This window comes from Mesitornis unicolor, unplaced genomic scaffold (genome assembly GCF_000695765.1).
Source record: "Mesitornis unicolor isolate BGI_N332 unplaced genomic scaffold, ASM69576v1 scaffold6091, whole genome shotgun sequence".
Taxonomy (NCBI): Eukaryota; Metazoa; Chordata; class Aves; order Mesitornithiformes; family Mesitornithidae; genus Mesitornis; species Mesitornis unicolor.
In genome coordinates this window covers 52357-70871 of record NW_010164469.1, presented here as the reverse complement: position 1 = coordinate 70871, position 18515 = coordinate 52357, and the positions used below count along the sequence as shown (strand labels likewise).

At 45.6% G+C, this 18515-nt stretch overlaps 1 protein-coding gene across 1 annotated transcript in view; it reads left to right on the top strand.

The window, feature by feature from the left end:
• The window catches only part of LOC104548339 (protein Wnt-3a), a 35972-nt gene extending 22994 nt beyond the window's left edge, over nt 1-12978 (top strand). Inside the window, exons 2-3 of the mRNA XM_010194332.1 lie at nt 8841-9106; nt 11999-12978. Coding sequence (XP_010192634.1) covers nt 8841-9106; nt 11999-12478 — 746 coding nt within the window. The 3' untranslated portion in view covers nt 12479-12978. The remainder of the gene's footprint in view (nt 1-8840; nt 9107-11998) is intronic.
• Nucleotides 12979-18515: the final 5537 nt, after the last annotated feature.

The window sequence follows — 18515 nt, the reverse complement described above, 5'->3', positions numbered from 1 at the left end:
CTGCTCGGGAAATGCTGCTATAGACTAGGGGACCTGAGACAAGCCTACAACCAGACAACAGCAGCAGGTGTTCAGGTTTCACCAATGTATGGCTCCAAATCATTCAGATCAGATCTACACTGAGACAGGTCACTGAGAGATGAACTTAGTGATTCTTCTGCATCCAAGAGATCCCAAGCAATCATTTAGGCTCTGCTGTTGTCCAAAAGATCCCATGCAAACATGTTCTTCTGTACAAAATCCATGGGGGTTTAAATAGCTCTGAACACATCTTTTCTGTGCAATGCAGAGCTGCTCTGGAAACTCCTGGAGCTACTGCCAAGACTTGCAATGGCCACAAGCCCAGATGAGGTGCTGATAGGAAAATAGCCATGTCCACACAGCTCAGCAAAGAGGCAGCTCGAGGTACTGACGTTCTTGTGGAAGGTCCTATGGAAAAAGAGTCATCCAAGCCTAAGCATCACTCCAAGGTTGATAAGGCAACATGCAGTACTGGGTGAGGAGAAAAGTCTTGCCTTTTGCCCTTCTCCTCAGTAAAATTGTAGGCTGAAAAGATGCTCAAAGCTCAGGCTATACAGTGTAAGTTTAGCATTCTGTCTCTGTCCTGTATGGACTGCATGCCAGATGGGTCTGTGGTGTCAGTCAATAGTGATCACCATTTGAATGAATCTATGGGTGGTTTTTATTATATGCCATGAGATATGAATTTTGTCCAATTTTGCAAATGGGGAAACTGAGGCAGAGCTTCAGAGTCGCTTGTATCCAGAGAGGGACTTTGTGCAGAATTTGTAGCCCACTGGGTGAAGCAATCACCAGGCTCTGATCTTCCTAAAGCCTCCAGAGTCTTCTCAAAGTACCAACAAGGATTTCTTGACTAATTCTGCTGTGATGAAGCAGAAAATCTGGGTCAGGCCACTTGGCTGCTTAGTGTTTAGACTTGGGAGTGACACCACGTAAAGAAAGGAAAGCTCAGGATCTCTTCCTAAAGTTTTGACTCTGGAAAGCATTTTTCAATATACCTAGTATGAACACAGCATATGCTGTTGAATTTGTTGAGTGTTTGTTTGTTGAATGTGCTGTGTGGAATTATTCACCCTCCAACCAGGAAGCCTTATTTGTCCTTTTCTCTTATATTCCTTCTGTTGAGCGCATCCAAGGCCACAGCTTGTTCCTCTCCATCTTCCCTAATGGGTAGCAGATGCCTCTTTGAAAACAAGCAGCAAGCGTGGCACAAAGATCCAGTGCCAGGCCAGGAGATGTTGTTCCAGGAGGTCAAGATGTTGAGGTTGGTGAGGATGGGACAGGGGAAATATGAACACTGCAAACAGGGGCCTCTCCCAAGAGAAGCTGGAAGAGGCTTGAGGCTGAGCCAGCCAGCTTATGTAAAACCATTTCTGTTGTTTTATCTGAGATGGGATTCTCTATTGCTACAATCGAGAGGAATGTGGTGAAACTGAAGCTTGCCTGCCTTCAAGGCCACAAGAGCCAATATTTTGTTTCCAACGTTCCCAGTATTTTCCCCACAAGCAATGTCAGGCTCACAGCAGCCTTGACACCTCTGTGATCCTCCTCCTCCTTCTCTGTGATGGGAACAACACTTGTTCCCCTCCAGCACTTGGGCACTGTCTCTGCAGGGTGGATGGATCTGTCAGCTGACGTGTGCCAAGGGGTTCCCTGCTCTCCATCTTCAGCTGGTGCCGTGCCAATATTTAATAGTTCTGATTGGCAAATGATTTGCTTCCCTGTGATCATAAAAAGAAAGCCTTTTAACATTTGTTTTCCTACCTTCTCTCCTCCTTTCCCTGAGGAGAAATATGTCCCGTGCTCTGAGATATGACTCTTTATTTCTTATAGTCATAGAATCATGGAATATTTTGGGTTGGAAGGGACCTTTCAAGGTCATCTACTCCAACCCCTGGCCATGAGCAGGGATATCTTCAACCGGATCAGGTTGCTCAGAGCCCTGTCCAACCTGGCCTTGAATGTTTCCAGAGATGGGGCATCTACCACTTATCACTACAGGTCCTACTAAAAAGTCTCTCTCCATCTTTCTTATAAACCTCCTTTAGTGTGAAGAGCACCAAAGGGGAGGAACATCATGCCCATGTCCTGAACCCTTGGTTCTTGGCTGAGGGGACTGGAGTATCTTCTTCTCCTGGTATCTGAGACAAGCAAGGCTTGCTGCAGATGGTTCTTGTCTATCCTGCATACAGATTTCAGGGCCAGCAGGCAATGCTGTTCATGTTAGTATCAGCCAATAGTGATCTCTGAGTATGTTTTTGAAGTTCCTATGAGCTCTGACTCACCAGTCCCGTTGAATTTCACTTGTGCTATTCAGAAGGTAGCTGTGCCTGCAAGGCTGTCAGTGTGAGCCTAAAGAAACCCACTTCCCCTGGGCATTACCATCTACTTAACATCTGATGAGGCTTTGGCTCAAGGTAGCTCTGAGATGTACCCTTCAGAGCTGAGGCCTTCCTCCAGCCTTGGCTTCAGTGCAGTCCTTATTTGTAAAATAAGGAGCAGGCATTGACTTTTACACTATAAGTACTTCAGCTCCTGCATCCATGGTGAGAAGCATTTGGTATTAATCTTTCACAGAATCACAGAATCGCTCGGTTGGAAAAGACCTCTGAGATCATCACGTCCAACCGCTCCTGTCTACCTCCTAAACCATATCCCTAAGTACCTCGTCTACCTGCTCTTTAAATACATCCAGGGATGGTGACTCCACCACCTCCCTGGGCAGTCTGTTCCAGCTTCTGACGACCCTCTCAGTAAAGAACTTCCTCCTTATCTCTAACCTGAACCTCCCTTGGCACAGCTTGGTGCCGTTTCCCCTTGTTCTATCCCCCATCACCTGGGAGAAGAGACCAGCACCCACCTCTCTACAAGCTCCCTTGAGGCAGTTGGAGGTGGTGATGAGGTCTCCCCTCAGCCTTCTCTTCTCCAGGCTAAACAAGCCCAGTTCCCTCAGCCGCTCCTCATCAGGCTTGTTCTCCAGACTCCTCACCATCCTTGTGGCTCTTCTCTGAACACGCTCTAGAATCTCAACATCTTTCTTCTAGTGAGGGGCCCAGAACTGAACACAGGACTCGAGGTGCGGCCTCACCAGTGCCAAGTACAGGGGGATGATCACCTCCCTAACTTTCCTGGCATCCTTCTTTTCCATCCAAAGTGGTGCAACGTGGCCTATTATTCAGGCCCTTCTGGTCTGGCTTTCGCCATGGAGGTGTTTACAGGTGATCTGACCCACAAGGGAATGGCACAGCTCCCCTCCTCTATCTAGGTAAGGTGGCCCTTCTGATGGATTCAAGGAGGAAACCACAGTGTGCTGATAGCAGCTGGGTAGTCCTCTTCAGACTACAGTCAAAACCAAAATTCACCCCACCTTGAGTCCAAGACTGGGCTTCCAAAACTTCCAAAGCTCACTTCAAGATTTCCTCACCATTTTCCTCTGTTGTACAGCACCTTCCTCCTCTGCAGTGCTCATGGTGTCTAACCTGCAAGAAGGACCCCGACCACAGTAATCAGGGGAAAATTAAGCTGTTAGGACAGGCCTCCAATGTATAAGACAGGGCTGTGCTGGCTCTAAAGACCAGAAACTGAGTCTGCCTTCAGTTTTATTTCCAGTTTCTTGTTCTTGGGGTTTATTTAGATTTTCCTTTTTTTTTTTTAAATCCTGAGTCAATGTGGTGTCAACTGTTGTACAAATCCTAGCAGGAGCGCTGTGGGTTTGTATCCCCTCGGGCCAAGGAGGGAACTGAAACCCTTTCTCACACTCCTTGGGTACATGCCCTACCAGACAGATGTTGGAAAGACTTTACACCTTCCGGCCCTCAGAGATGGGTGTCTGGGTGTCTGAAATAGCTGACACAACAGGTAGCTTTCTCTTGTCTATTCACTTTGAAAAACAAAGATGAGCAAAACCAGCACGTCTCCTCCCTGCAGCCCTGCTAATGGATATGACATTTTCTCTATTTTCCCCCACTTGCTAAGTGACTGTCCCAAGAGGACTCAAGAAGTCTGCAGTGTCAGAAATTCAAAGCTTGCAGCCACATCATTGCAGTCTCTTTCCTAGTGTGAAATGGGGAGTAGGATTCTCTATTCAAGAGTAGACATGCTAATGATGGCTGGGAGGAATTGTTAAGATGTGGGAACTTTTTCCTTCACTATCATATGTCTCCCAGAACACTCTGGGCCAATTCTATTCTCTTCCATGTTGTGTATACATTATTCAGCCCCAAAAGGCATTAAGTTATTGTTCTACCCCGAGGCCTATGTTTCAAAAAGGATAGTGGCAAGGTCCTGGTCAGTAAAGGGTTGTTGGCATGGGAGGTTTATCTCCACAGAGCAGACTCAGACTCAGGAGTTGTCCTGGAAATATCAAGATTCCCTTTGCAAAGGAGTTTCCACACCTTCAGGAGGACCATCTAGAAAAGTGGCATGCTAAGTGGAAAACACAGCAGGGTCCATCTCTATTGCTTGTCTCTCTGTTCTCCAGCTGCTGAGGTCTGCTTCCTTCCTCACAAGATGTACAGCCTAGAACCACATCAAGCAAGACGTTTATTTCCTTTCCTTCCTTCCTTCCTTCCTTCCTTCCTTCCTTCCTTCCTTCCTTCCTTCCTTCCTCTTCCTCTGCATAGATCTCATCCCACAACTTGAGGACCCTCTGTTCAGCTCCAATACTTTCTGCCCATGATTCTGAAGACCTCACTGAATTTAGCATTGCAGGCTCACGAGGAGAAAAGCAGGGTTGTCCTCAGGTGTATGGATAAGGAAGCAGAGGCACAGACTGACTAAAGGATTTGTCCAAAATCACGTTAAAAAGCCCTGTGAAAACAGGAAGTCAAATCTTAGGCCACCTCATCCTCAGGTCTCTGAATTCTCATATTGATACTGCCCAGGCATGTTCTTTTGCATCCCAATATGTTTCTAGCACCGAGGCAGGATGATCAGAGGTGTTCGGCATGGGACATTCTGGCTCCCATCTTCACAGACTGAGCTCCTTAGAAAACTGTCTCCAGAAGTGACCAGTGACTCGGAGAGCTCTGCATGAGTGGGCAGCTGCAAAGCATCCCTAAAGGTCCTCTATAAGTCACAGCACCTTTTTCACTAATATCCAACCCCACCTAAAGGGTTGGGTACCTCGGAGCACCAGCCGTCCAAGTCTCTAAGCCCAGCAGGGAAACTCGGGAGCAGGCAGGAATTAAACAAGCTGAAGCCAGAGCTTTGGTGACCTTGTGCTGCACTGAAAACAAAGTGGTTAAAATGCTCTTAAGTCAACATCCCCATGAAGTATTAGTCCCTATTAACCTTCTCTTGCCAGATGACTTTCCAGAAGCTCTCTTCAAGTCATAACGAGCTGCTTGTCTCCTGCTACCAGAACCACCCAGAGAGGAATGAGGCGACCTGACAAATATACTGCACTTTCCTGTTATCTTTGCTAAGTCTCTTGCATTTTTATATGGCACCTTAATAACCCCTCATTTCCATTACAAGTGCATGCTTTCCTTCTGCTTATCTGTATCTCTATACACTCCTTCTCCATTCCTGCAGCCACACCGCCTCCGGCTACAACCTGGGGAGCTCTTCGGAGCTCGGAAGGGTCAGGTCTGCTCAGTAATGGGAGGACAGGGCTATAACTTGGGAGGTGGCAGGACGTGATTCAGGCGATGGCGCTCTTCCATCTGCGTCAATGTTGAACTCCGTGCCTTAAGTTAGGGGGTGGGAGATGTAAACCCAGTGCCCTAATTTCATGGAGTCATTAAGAGATCGGCTGCAACTTTCTCAAGAGACAAACTCCTAACCTCAGTGCCCGGGGCCAGATTTCAGCTGCTTTGCTCTGCCTGCCTACATTCCCCAGGTAGTTACGATCAGATACAATGCTATTTGCTTCCTGTTGTGTGCTGTTAAGTGGTGGCTGCACTCCACCCCAGGGGTGGCTGCATTTCAAAAGCAGGGGAGTGATTACTTCGTATACAGGCTGTAAAAATGCATTGGGCTCTTTCTGGGAAGAGGAGAGCTGAGTATAATCGGTGCTTCTTAAGGCAAATCCTATCAATACCCTCCTGTAGCTGTAGGCTTTCAGTAAGTGCTAGCACCAGTGCAGAGTTTAGGAAGCAGACCTGGGCTTTAGGCAGAATTGGGTATCTACAACCAAAGCAGTACTTCTGTAACCTCTTGTTCAGCTGCAATCAAGTCCTGGAAAACGCAGCAATTCTGCAGACCCTCTGGCTGCCTTGCCTGAAGCTCTCTAGGTTTTGGTGATCTCTGCACCTGTACGCACAGAGGAACACCTCTGTTCTGAGTTAATCTGCTGAAACCCAGGTGGGATCCAAAACCAAGGCCACCCCTCTCATCCCCGTGCATGAGAAGATTTTCTGCACAAACACCATGGCTGTAGATACCTTCTTGTCAGTCCCAACACAGCAAGGCACAGGGCGTCTCCATGTCATTTGCAAACATCAGTTAAGCACCTAGAGCACCTTCCCAAGTAGCCAAAGGCCTGGATCAGGTCTCTCCTCCTGAGCAGAGGAAGGGGTGATTCCCAAGTCATGAGAGCTAATATATCCAAGCAACGTGCTTTAGCCACTGCAGCTGTCAGATAGAAAGGAGAAGAAGAATTATCATCTTCTTCTCCTGTCCATGGCATAACAGCATGTCAAAAGGTTTCAAAAAACAGTGGGAGGAGGTAGAAGGTGTGTCAGCTATTCTCTGGTTAGGCACTATACCCTCTATCTCCCTACTAGAGGGTAACGGCATCCAACCCACCAGCTCATCTGACTGGCTTCTACGAGAAGCCTTTTCCCTTTACAGACCCCAGGACGAGTGTTCTTGGAGAGACCATACCAAGATCCCCAGCTCTGAGGTTTAGTTTCTGGGTCCCACCTGGGTTTAGGCAAGTGCCAGGTGCCAAATCTCCAGTCCCGTTAGAACTGGACTCATCTGTTCATGCTCAAAAGCTGAGTTTTCACACAGCTTAAGAAATGTATGGTCATCAGTTGCAGGAAGCTGAGATCCTTCAGGCTGGTCAGATGCTGAACAAGGGGTTTTCAAAATCACATTTTGGAACTGAGGGTTCCTGCATCTTCCTTTTTTTGGTTCTAGCCCTCAGTGACTAACTAACCTCACGATATGCATTGACATCGTGTTCCAGGACGTTGCTCATACCTTCGGCTTGTCATGCACATCATTTGATTTGCATATTGTTGTATTTGGTTGTCCTCCCAAAGTGAAGCGGTGCTGCACAAGTTCTTGCTTAAGCCTTCAGTCCAGCTGGGACTGCTCTGCAAGCATGCACTTTTCATTTCTCCCCAAGAACACCTTGGCTTCTTAGCATGGCATATTAAATTCTCCTCATGTTAGTAAAGCCTGGAAGCATCTAGTGGGTAAAGATGAAGTCAAAATGCCCAGGGAAAGCTCAAATCAGCAAAATACGGTGCACACAAGGTTTGAGTGGTTTTGAGTAGGCGCCTTGTAAGCTGATGCAAAGCTCAGTAGAAGCTGGTGAAGCTGACATTCTGCCTTTGTGGATCCATTCCTATTTCAACACTGTCCTAGCCTAATCTTCTGAAAGGTGTCAGAGACAACATGCTTTGTTGGCTAATGGCTCCACAGGCCTGAGGTGAGCTTGTGTGAGGAATGATAGAGGGGTTTAAGGGAAGCCAGTTATCAGAATCGTTGTGTTTCCTTAAAATTGCCTCAGGGGTTTGAGAATGGCCCCGTTCATGATAAAATGCCATTGTGCTGAAACCAAGAAAGAATTGCAATGGTGTTTTCTGAGGTGTGGTGTTGAACTCCAGGATCATTTCTAGTGAGTGAAGAAACATAATGAGACCAAATCTGGGCATAAGAAAAAAAAAGGAAATTTTGGTATATTTCCCATTTGCAAAGCAGTTTGAAATGTTTGCTTTTCATTTTGACACAGTATAGAGAAAGCACTGGAAACTAGGAAAACCTGGCTAATGCTGAGCTGCCCTTCCCCACCCAGCTCCAGCTAGGAGGAAAGGCTGTGAAGGAAGGCCTCTACAGAGTCTAAGGCTCCACAGTCCTTAACTATTAAATCTTTTAGTCCCACTCATCATCCTGAGGCAATGGGCAGAAAAGGAAATCTCATTTGCAGTCCCTTTGGCAGAGCCTTTAATTAGGCAAGTGAGCAAATCTTTGGATGGATGCAAGATGCCGTATATCAAACTCTGTCTCTAACTGAGCTAGGCAGCCTCAGAAACAGAAGATGGCCTCAGGACGGAGGGTGAGGACAATGTTTAGTTTACACAGTGAGGACTGGGGAGTATCTGGCCATCCCGGCGTTTTCCTACCTTCTAGCTATCAGCAGCTCTCCAAGTCAAGGAGGAGGTGCTTTACCTGGTGCTGGTCCCACCACTCAGGGTGGAGGCTGTCATTAAGTGTAGACCTGAATTTTCCCTGTTATGGGAACACAGCCCAAATTCTGTGCATCTGACACCAAGACTGCAGCTCAGGATATGGCCACATGGTACATTGCCTGGAGAGCACCATACAGTATATCTTATATACTTCCTGAAAATCTCTTTGCATTGCTTTTTGTTTTGCCATGGCCCCATCCTAAGACCTTAGGATGACCTTAGTCAAACCCTCCTGGCTGACCTCAGTGGGCTTGAATCAAGCCTGGTCCTGTCTGTGCAGGAGTTAATTTCCTAGCATAAGAAAGTGTCTTTGGAGGAGGTCCAAGCCGGACCACAGGGAAGAGGAGAGTTTCCTGGCCTTTTGCCATGCCCTGGAGAAAAGGTATTCACAGGGCTGATCATAGCTTCGTGTGCTCCCTTCACTGGACACTATTCACTGATTTCTCTCTTTCACAGCTACCAGGGAATCAGCCTTTGTCCACGCCATCGCCTCTGCTGGAGTGGCTTTCGCGGTGACCAGATCCTGCGCCGAGGGCTCGGCCACCATCTGCGGCTGTGACACTCGCCACAAGGGCTCTCCTGGGGAAGGCTGGAAGTGGGGGGGTTGCAGTGAGGACGTGGAGTTTGGGAGCATGGTGTCTCGGGAGTTTGCGGATGCCCGGGAGAACCGACCAGATGCTCGGTCAGCCATGAACAGGCACAACAATGAAGCTGGAAGGACCGTAAGTACATTAAGTTTCATCTTTCTCCATCTTCCTTTAATCTTTTCTTTCCTTAAAATGAGCAGTGGGAGGGAATAACCAAACCTAAATCCGGGCTGGTTTGCATCATGGAACAATGATAACTGCCCTGTGATAGTTCTTGTCAGGGAGGTGATTGATGTACTTGACCTATGAAAGCTGTAAGTAAATTTATCAGTCTAGATGTAAATGTCTACATTGGAGTCATTGTTTCAGGTGTCTTCATAGAGAATGGATCAAGACAGACAGGTCTAGGATGGGATTTCATCCCAGCTTGAAGGAGTCATTTGAAATAGCTCAATTAATGATGCCCTAACTGTGCCTGTCCACCTTGGCTGGCTGTAGGAAGGAAGTGAGCTGTAGAGATGCCTGTGCTGTAGACATCTGAAGTTAAGAGAGGTGAACCTGAGTTTATAGGGAGGATTCAGCTGCTTAAGCAAAGGCATTTTAGTATAAACTGAGATATTCTGAAGTATCCAGCCTGTCCTTGGGCTGCTACTGGGGCTCTTGAAGGTCTTCTGCCGTCTTTGATTTGACGTCTTGGACATCCCAGGAGTGTACAAATGGCATTAGTTGCATCTGTTTAAGCAGTTTGAGTGCAAATGTCCATTTTCCTAGGACCACCACCCTGCTCTGTAGGCTTGAGGGTGGAGAAGAGCAGGAGAGCATTTCCCACCACCCCTCTTCTCAACACTGTTCCATTTCCCAGGGAATATTTAAGGAAAATAAGAAGAAATGTGACTCTGGTGCCTCTTGATTAAACTTGAACTGTGTCTCAAAGCCAGCTAATGTGTTTTCACTTCAAACAGTCATGAAGCAAAATGTATAAGGGAACAGAAAGCATAAAATCTTGCCCTCATCGCAGTAACTGCCTCACACACAGTGAATCCTTTCCATAGCGGGGAGCAGTCCCAGTAAGAGGACATTCTCTTTTTCACCTCAAGAATAGCCCATAAATGCCAGAAGAATGTAATCTGTGGGAAACAATTTGTGAAACTGAACCACAAAGCTCTTACTAATGGGGACCATGCTGCAACTCCTCTGCGATAGTTTTTTTTTTCACGTAGTAAACTTGAGATAGTTTGTCCTCCAGTGGAATAAAGATACCTCACTGTAATCAGAAGATATGAATATGGTTTTTTTCCCTCAGGAGCTGGCCTTGCACATGCCTAGGAGGACCTATGGTTGTGCAGCAAGCTATAGCAAAGCCACCACACTGGCACTGTGCTAGGAAACAGATATCCTCAGGCAGGCTAGGACTTTGGTGTAAGCTCCTTAGGTGGACACAGTTAAACCCCGGTGGAGTTATTCCACCTCACACCACAGGAGAGCTGGTCTGAAATAGGAGACACAGCTCTTCAAAATTCAGTATGACCAAACACCAAAAATTGTCTGCAACGAAGATGAATACGAGCAATAATGTGGTTTCCTCTTGCATTGGTCAAAGGTAGTTCAAGGTATCATGCATTGCTGGTGGCAGTTTCTGGGATAGACAATGAGATAAATAAGACTCTGGAGAACCTGTGTAGAGTGGAAAAGAGGAATTAGCCTTAAAGTTATAATCCATAGAAAAGAATGAGCTTTGAGCAAAAGTCCCTGTGATCACAGGAGTGCAAGGGTCTTTTTACTGTAAGTCTTGTTACTTGACACTGAGTTAGTTTTGGACATTTTACAGATGTCAAAGATTAGCGAGCAGATGTCACACTTTTATCTGAAATCCTACTATTTTATAAAGTACTGGTGTTTTCCATTCTCAACGTGCCAGCACTCATGGGGCAGCTCTTCCAGGCCAGCTATACCTGAGCCATAGGCGATGTTTCATATTAGTTCCCATATGAACTCAAACCTTACCAACCAGGCCAGAAGCTTTGATTAAGTTCAACATGATTATATGAACCAAACATCTTGTGGTTCTCTCTCATCGCTAATTACAACCTCCTTTGCGGCGGGTGATACTCCGTAAATAACACAGGAAAGCACCTGGTGAACATCAAGGTGCTGATTCATGGCAAATCTTTTGGACTCAGGCTGGCACTAGTCTGTTCACGTACGTGGAAATTTGCTGATCAGTCTGAAAATGCAGATTATCGAGAAAGTTGCATAAGGCTGTCTCCCACCTCAGAACACTGGAGGGCAACACCTCTAGAAACCTTTAGATTAATTTCGTAAGAGGTAAAAGCAAACTTCTGGGATCAATAATCACTTTTCCATTTAATCCAGGACAGTGTTTTATGTTGAAGTCTAAACCTTTCAAAATAAAAAATTGAATTCCCACCTTTTTTCTTTGAAATGGTTTTAGAAAAATTATGTCTGGCTTAAAAATAAAAGTACATTACTTTTCAGGTTTCTGAAAATAGCCACAAGCAAGGCTGGAATCTTATTTCCTTAACGAAAACATACTTAAAAGATGGAGTTCTGGACTAGACTGTTAGGATGTTTAATATTTCTTTAATTTCCAATAGAATAGCTGTATACTTAATTTACAAAAACATTATTTTAGAAGTTTTCTGTGTTCTTCACTGCCTAGATGTGTCTTAATTACATTCTTGGGTGTCAATACTGCAATATCAACACATGAGCATTGATAGAAGTTAGTATACACAGAAGTCTCTTCAGCCCTGTGTGAAAGCACTTGGTAGATGCTTAAATTTGGGGTGGGAATCAGAGATAGTCACAGAAAACAACCAAGTCACAGACCCAGCATCTGTGCAGGGCATTGACTGGAGGATAAGATGATTTTTGTTCACAAGTATGTAAATATGTCTGTGAAAACTCCACTATCCTTTGTGATACCCTGGCCAAATAGCAGAATGCAGTATGTGTTTTGATTACAAGCTAACGTATTCCTTCTTGTTTGCCTTTCCTCTTTTTCAGTCTATTATTGAACTCATGCATCTTAAGTGCAAATGTCACGGCCTCTCAGGCAGCTGTGAAGTGAAGACCTGCTGGTGGTCTCAGCCAGACTTCAGGGTCATTGGTGACTACCTCAAGGACAAGTATGACAGTGCTTCTGAAATGGTGGTGGAAAAACATCGAGAATCCCGTGGCTGGGTAGAGACCCTTAGGCCCAAATACAATTTCTTCAAGGCTCCAACTGAGAAGGACCTAGTCTACTACGAGAACTCACCAAACTTTTGTGAGCCCAACCCTGAGACAGGTTCCTTTGGGACCCGTGACAGGATCTGTAACGTCACTTCCCATGGGATTGATGGTTGTGACCTTTTGTGCTGCGGCCGCGGGCACAACACGAGGACTGAGAAACGTAAAGAGAAGTGTCACTGTATCTTCCACTGGTGCTGCTATGTCCGCTGCCAGGAGTGCATACGAGTCTACGATGTCCACACGTGCAAATAAAGCAGACAAAACCCTTCGAGGGGCTCCACATGGAGAAATGGATTCGAGCCTACTTCCTCTGAGGTTGTGGACATGAGAGAAGTCTACTTTTTTGATATTAAAAGAATAAAAACTTTTTTAAAGGCTAAAACTGGTTGGATAGAATAGGTCTAGTGACTTCTGGGCTATCTCAACGTACATCTGGCAGTCACACAAGTTACGCCCCGATGATGCCTCTCATAGGAGACAGCCGTTCTTCAACCAGCTGGAAAGAAGAGCATCAGCAAAAGCATGGATTTGCTCTGCTCTCACCCACCTGAAGTGACTCGTATGATAAAATGTCCTTTGAAAGACTTGCATCTTCCTAAGTATCTCCTTTTCTCTCAGCCAGTTAGAGGCTGTGTTGGACAGCAGCACTAAGCTTTCTAAGATCTATCTACATACCCAAATGGCCAGACTCTGTGTATAATATGAGCAACAACAACAACAGCAAAAGAAATAAAAGCAGATAAATTAATTATTTTTTTAAAAAAATAGTGCAAATGCTCCTTTGCTTTTGCCCTGGAACCACGAAACCAGAGAAGTCTACAAATACATAATAGAGCTGTAGAGTGGGCAAGCTCTTGGTGTGAACTTTTGGTCATAGTAGCTTCTGCCAGTTTTGACATAGGATGCAGTGACACCTGTAGAGAGGGAGGGAGGGAGAACCAGAGGGAGAGAGAGAGAGAACGGCTGATGGTTTCCTGCAAATGCCCTGTTGGCACGCAGGTGATGTGCAGTATGGAAAAGTTCAGTGCCTGATACGTGAAGTGAAGAGGACTCAGTGAGAAGGAGAAAGTCACACAAAGGGAGATGTTGCTCCAGCTGTGGCCTGGTACATGGCTTAGCCAATGAGCCTTCCTTGGAAATGCGGTGCAGAGCAAGTCTCCTGGGGTTGGACACTTGCTGCTGAGCATAGGACATCCAGCTCATCAGCACCCCAGCTTGTTCCTGTAGAGGAGGAAAGGGAAGTGTTTACCCCTTCCGTCACATTAAAGAACACCATCGCCAACAGGAAAGTGCACTTAGTCCATCTGCTTTCTGCACCTCATTCAGGCTTCCCTCTGGGCACTTAACAAAAGCCTTAGACCACAAGTCTGTCTGGAACGTGACTCTGAAGGACTGCTTGTCACCCATTAATTTACATGATGGTCAACCAAGCCACCACCACCACCCCTGACAAGCTGGAGCATATTCAGACTCCAGCCAAATTTTGTTCCGCACGTACTTTCTACAGCCATTCCCATCTCTAAAAGTGGCACAGATTAAAATGCACAAAACCCAGACTCTGAACCAGTCCCAAGTTTGGGCAACTTCGGACACAGAGCCAAAACCCAACTCTTCAGTGCTTGCTCATCTCTGCTTTTCACCTCTGACTCCCCATCTGTGCATGCTGCTCTACTTCTGATTTCAAATCAGGATTGTCAGTTTACAGAAAGAGTTCTTACCTCCTCCATGGGCATCAAAGCTTCCTTCAGCCACGTGGGTATCAGGCATGAATCTCAGCCCATCACCTTGGTGTTTACTGCCCTGCAACTCTGCTTGAATTATTCCTGGTCAATACTGACATAAATGAGCGGTGAATCAAGTATGGAGTCATAAGCTGTTTAGCCTCAGATGCACTTGTCCCATGTCCTCTTTGCCTAACCCATGCCTTTGGGTTCCTATCTTGTGAAAAGGACAATGGATTGACATTTTTTCTTCCTCTGCAGTACAGGAAGGTAAATGGGGCATGACCTAGCTCCCAGTGACCCATAAGAGTCTTTTCATGGCAATGTAATCATGGCTGTTGGCTAGTTCACAGCTGGACGTCTATGCAGAGAAATCAGAGTGCTCTTCTCTCCCCTGCATGTCAGCTTGTTCCCAGGAACCAAAGGAGGGAGTATGCAGAAGAGGCAAGGAACAAACAGAGCTTAATCCTATCAGAGAGAAAGCAGGAGGAAATGATGCCTCCAAGGATTGACTCTGAGTCATGGCGTCTCCTGGGACTACTCCTAGGCTGGTGCAGTTTATGCATCACCCATTTGTCTCAGGGCTGTGCCCAAGGGCACAAGCAAGCTTTGCTTATTGATGGAGGCACTTCTATCAATGCTCTGCAAAAAAAAAAAAAAAGCTGCAATGAAATGAGAGCAGAGACACAGAAGGGAAGGAAGGAGAGAGGAAGAGATCAAGAGAGACAAAGAAAAAAACTTGATAGAAAACCGATCAATCGTATCTGTACATGTAAATATTGCACCCAGTGGATGGACACACACCAAATGGTAGAAAGCAATGGATCACTAAAAGCTGAGGGAAAGATGGACCAATTAATGGATGCATGGCTGATTCTTGTAATACAGTCTGGGACTAAAGGAAAATCTGATAATTATGGCAAATAGAGAAGGAAGAGACTGCAGGGGGAAATTGCCACAATAACCAACATTCAACGCAAGCTGTCAAGAAAGCAGACGCTGAAGAAAACCACATATTCTATGAAAGACATTGATGAATTGGAAAAGATGGGTCGCGGGAAGATATTTCTGATTTACTTAATATGATGCAGTGCTAGCAGTCAAAGTGAGAGATGTTAGACACATCCCATCAGGTACTTTTGTCACTGAATGATGCTCTGACAGCAAAGATGCGAATCATTGCAGGTCACGGTCCTTGTCAATCCATTGACTTCGGCAGGGTCACACCACAACTAATTTTACCCTAATATTTTTAGGCAAGGGGATTTCAAACTCATTCTTCTGTACCAAACCAGTGAAGAAATGGGTTAAAGAATTTGGCTTCTGTGCATGGGAGCTGGACTCTGACCTCAGCCCATCCACAGCATGCTAGCATCCACCATTTCTGCTTTTGCACCAGAACCAAGCCCAACATCACTAGTAGATGAAGCTCTTTGGGAAGCACGGGGGAAAAAAAGAGAAAAAAAAACAACACAAACTAGGCACTTGCTGAGCAACTGCCCCTTAAGGTGAACAAACAGATTTTGACTGCAGCGGTGGAATTTATTTCATCTGGCTATGTCATCTAGTCTAAGCTATTTATCTTGTTTTCTGCTGGGATCAATGGTAAGAAACAAACAAGTCCAGAAGGTGATTCATTATAGCCTAGGATGGTATCTAAGCTACATTTGGTAAATTGCCCTCTGGATGTACCTCTGTCTTTCCTCTGTCTTTAGCTGTTGAGCTCATACTAGATGATGAGCTCTTAGGTAGGTACAGTCTGATGATATGAAGTCCGCCATGGCTCAAGGAGGTGAAGCTACAATCCGTTCATCAACTGAGATGGGCTGGAAGTTGTACTCCTTCATTCAAAGCTGGGTTCAGGCTTGAAACAGCTCAGTGGTTGAGGACTTCAACCCCATTCAAGGGATATTTTACGAAGCCTATGCATATTTGTTCAGTTTTATTGTGTAATTAGTCATCCACCATAATGATATAATGGGGAGGGGGGGCAGGGTTTGAGCAACTGCTACTAAAGTAAATGAAAAATGCCTGAGTGAATTCTATTAATCACCCCAAGTGCATCTGAGGGTCCTAATCCTGGCTCTGACTCTTCAATGCCACAGGACTCCCACAAGTCCTAAACCTGAGCAGATATCTCAGAGACTGTAGGGTGTCCAAAATGACATGAGATGCCTCTGTGTAGACAGCTGAATTGTGCACTTGTCTGGAAATAGTTTTCTGTGAAAACTTCCCCTCCACCTCAGTTGCTCTTGGTAATGCACCAGTCTATACTCAAAAAGAAAAGATCATTCATTTCCCACAAATGGGAGTTGGCCAACTCAACCTCCATGATCCATGGTGTCCTTCCTTTTGGTCTTCACTTCTGATGAGGTTAGTCCTCAGGCAGATGGTTTGTATCAGAGACGTGTCTGGCAATACCAGGGAAAAGGAAGAAAATGTCATCCAACCAAGTAACACAGATGTAAAAAAAATAAAAATTCAAAAGGAACATAATTTCATCCTCTTACATGCTGCTATCCAACCTTTCCTTTAGCTGAACAGGTGGGTTTGAAAAGCCTCATCAGTTCCACATCCAACCTCATGAAATACAGTGGAGTTACCTGCGAGGGGTGAATTTGGCCTCATCTCTTTTCTTTCTATGAAAGAAATTGAAAGTTTAGGAGTTTTCTTTCTTGTTTTGGTTTAGTTTTAGAATTTTGGGGCTTCTCTTTCTCAGAGAAAAGAAAAACATGGGCAGGGAAATGCATGACATTTTCTGTTACTTGACCCCTGATGTACCTCCTTCAGCTAAGTGTCATGCTCAGCACTGGCAGTCTTCTCCAAAGCATTCTGAAGTCTCCAGAATTGTTTGTGCTCCTTACGAGGGGCTTCATGTGCAGAACTAAAGCAGTCAGGATTTGATTTTGGGAGGCGACTGCAGAGACAACCACACCACAAGACGCAATATGGTACAGAAATCTCTAAGTCAGCACCAACCTCATCAGCCCCACAGACAGCCCTACTGTAGTCTTGGCTGAGTATTGCAGGATTTCTGTGTTAGCAAACCACAGAGAGCAATTTCTTCTGCTACTCAATCTAAAATATTTTTGGTGTCTTCAGTGCATTTAGATATATTTCCACAGAGATGTCCATGGATTATAATACATTCATCGTGTGTATTCAGATGTTTGTCGTGCCCCTATCCTTAAATTCAAATGCAGGGGAAACACTATGAGCTTTGACTCACTTTTTTAGCTTCGAAGAGAAGTTTCAGTGCTGAAAGTCTGGGTTTTGATGTTCCTAGGGATATTCAGGGTTACAAAATGAACACTCTGCAGGAGCTAGGAGTTGTGAATCAAGTTCTAGGTTCTGCACTATGGAAATTACTCCAGACTTCCCTTGATGCCCAAGCAGCTGTCTGGATGAGAAGCTGTAGAGAAAGTCTTAAACGATGGGAGAGAAGGTGGGCTCAGTGGGAGGAGATCCTATCTCTTCTTCATAGCTATATATCTCAAATTTTCTACCTCCCTCCAAGCTAAATCGTGGCTTCTTAGTATGGGGAATATCTTTTCTAGATTCTCCCTCTCTCACTGGGCAGTAGGAGTGGGATCTGATTTGCTTTCTGCTGAATTGTTTTCTTCATGGCTTGTCTCATGCTCACGGTTCCTGCCCTCTCTTTTGCTCCAACAAAAGCTACTGATCTGCAGTTCATCACTACTTAGCAAGGGGACAGGACCCTCCTGCCTCAGGTCTCCATTAACCGCTGCAGGGCGCAGATACTTCTATTTGGTGGGAAACAGAGGATCTTGTGGCCCCCATTTTGAGAAAGGGGTGTTTAGTCCTCATTCTTGACACTTGACAAGGTCCTAGGCAATAAGCAGTAGAGACTACAGAACAGTTCAAGGGGCCAAATGTAAGTGTCCACTATAGGGCAAGCTGAACCACTCTCTGGACTCCACTGACTATGCTGACTGGTTCTCCACCAGGTATGGGTGTTTAAAGGTCTAACTCACATGAAGACACATGTTTGTGGTCATCTACAAGTGTGTGTCTTAATCTATGAGCTGGATCCCACTCCAGATGCCTAACTCTCATGACTTTAGAGACTTTAGGAGGGAAAACTATGTATGGGCACAATTCTGCTCTCATTTAAACTGTGTATAAATGAGGAGGCATCATTTCCATAATGCCAGACTTACAAGTGTATCAAAGGGAGCAGAGAGTGGACCTATTCTGTAAGAATAATTATTTGAATCCACTTTACTGACTGGTATGTAGTGCGTTTGACCCCAAGAGAGCATCCTTGCTCCTCCTGTTAGTGAGCACCTAATGAGAATGGACAAGTCCCACCAAGTCACAGAATCACAGAATCACAGAACGTTAGGGATTGGAAGGGACCTCAAAAGATCATCTAGTCCAATCCCCCTGCCGGAGCAGGAACACCTAGATGAGGTTGCACAGGAAGGCGTCCAGGCGGGTTTTGAATGTCGCCAGAGAAGGAGACTCCACAACCTCTCTGGGCAGCCTGTTCCAGTGCTCTGTCACCCTCACTGAGAAGAAGTTTCTTCTCAAATTTAAGTGGACAT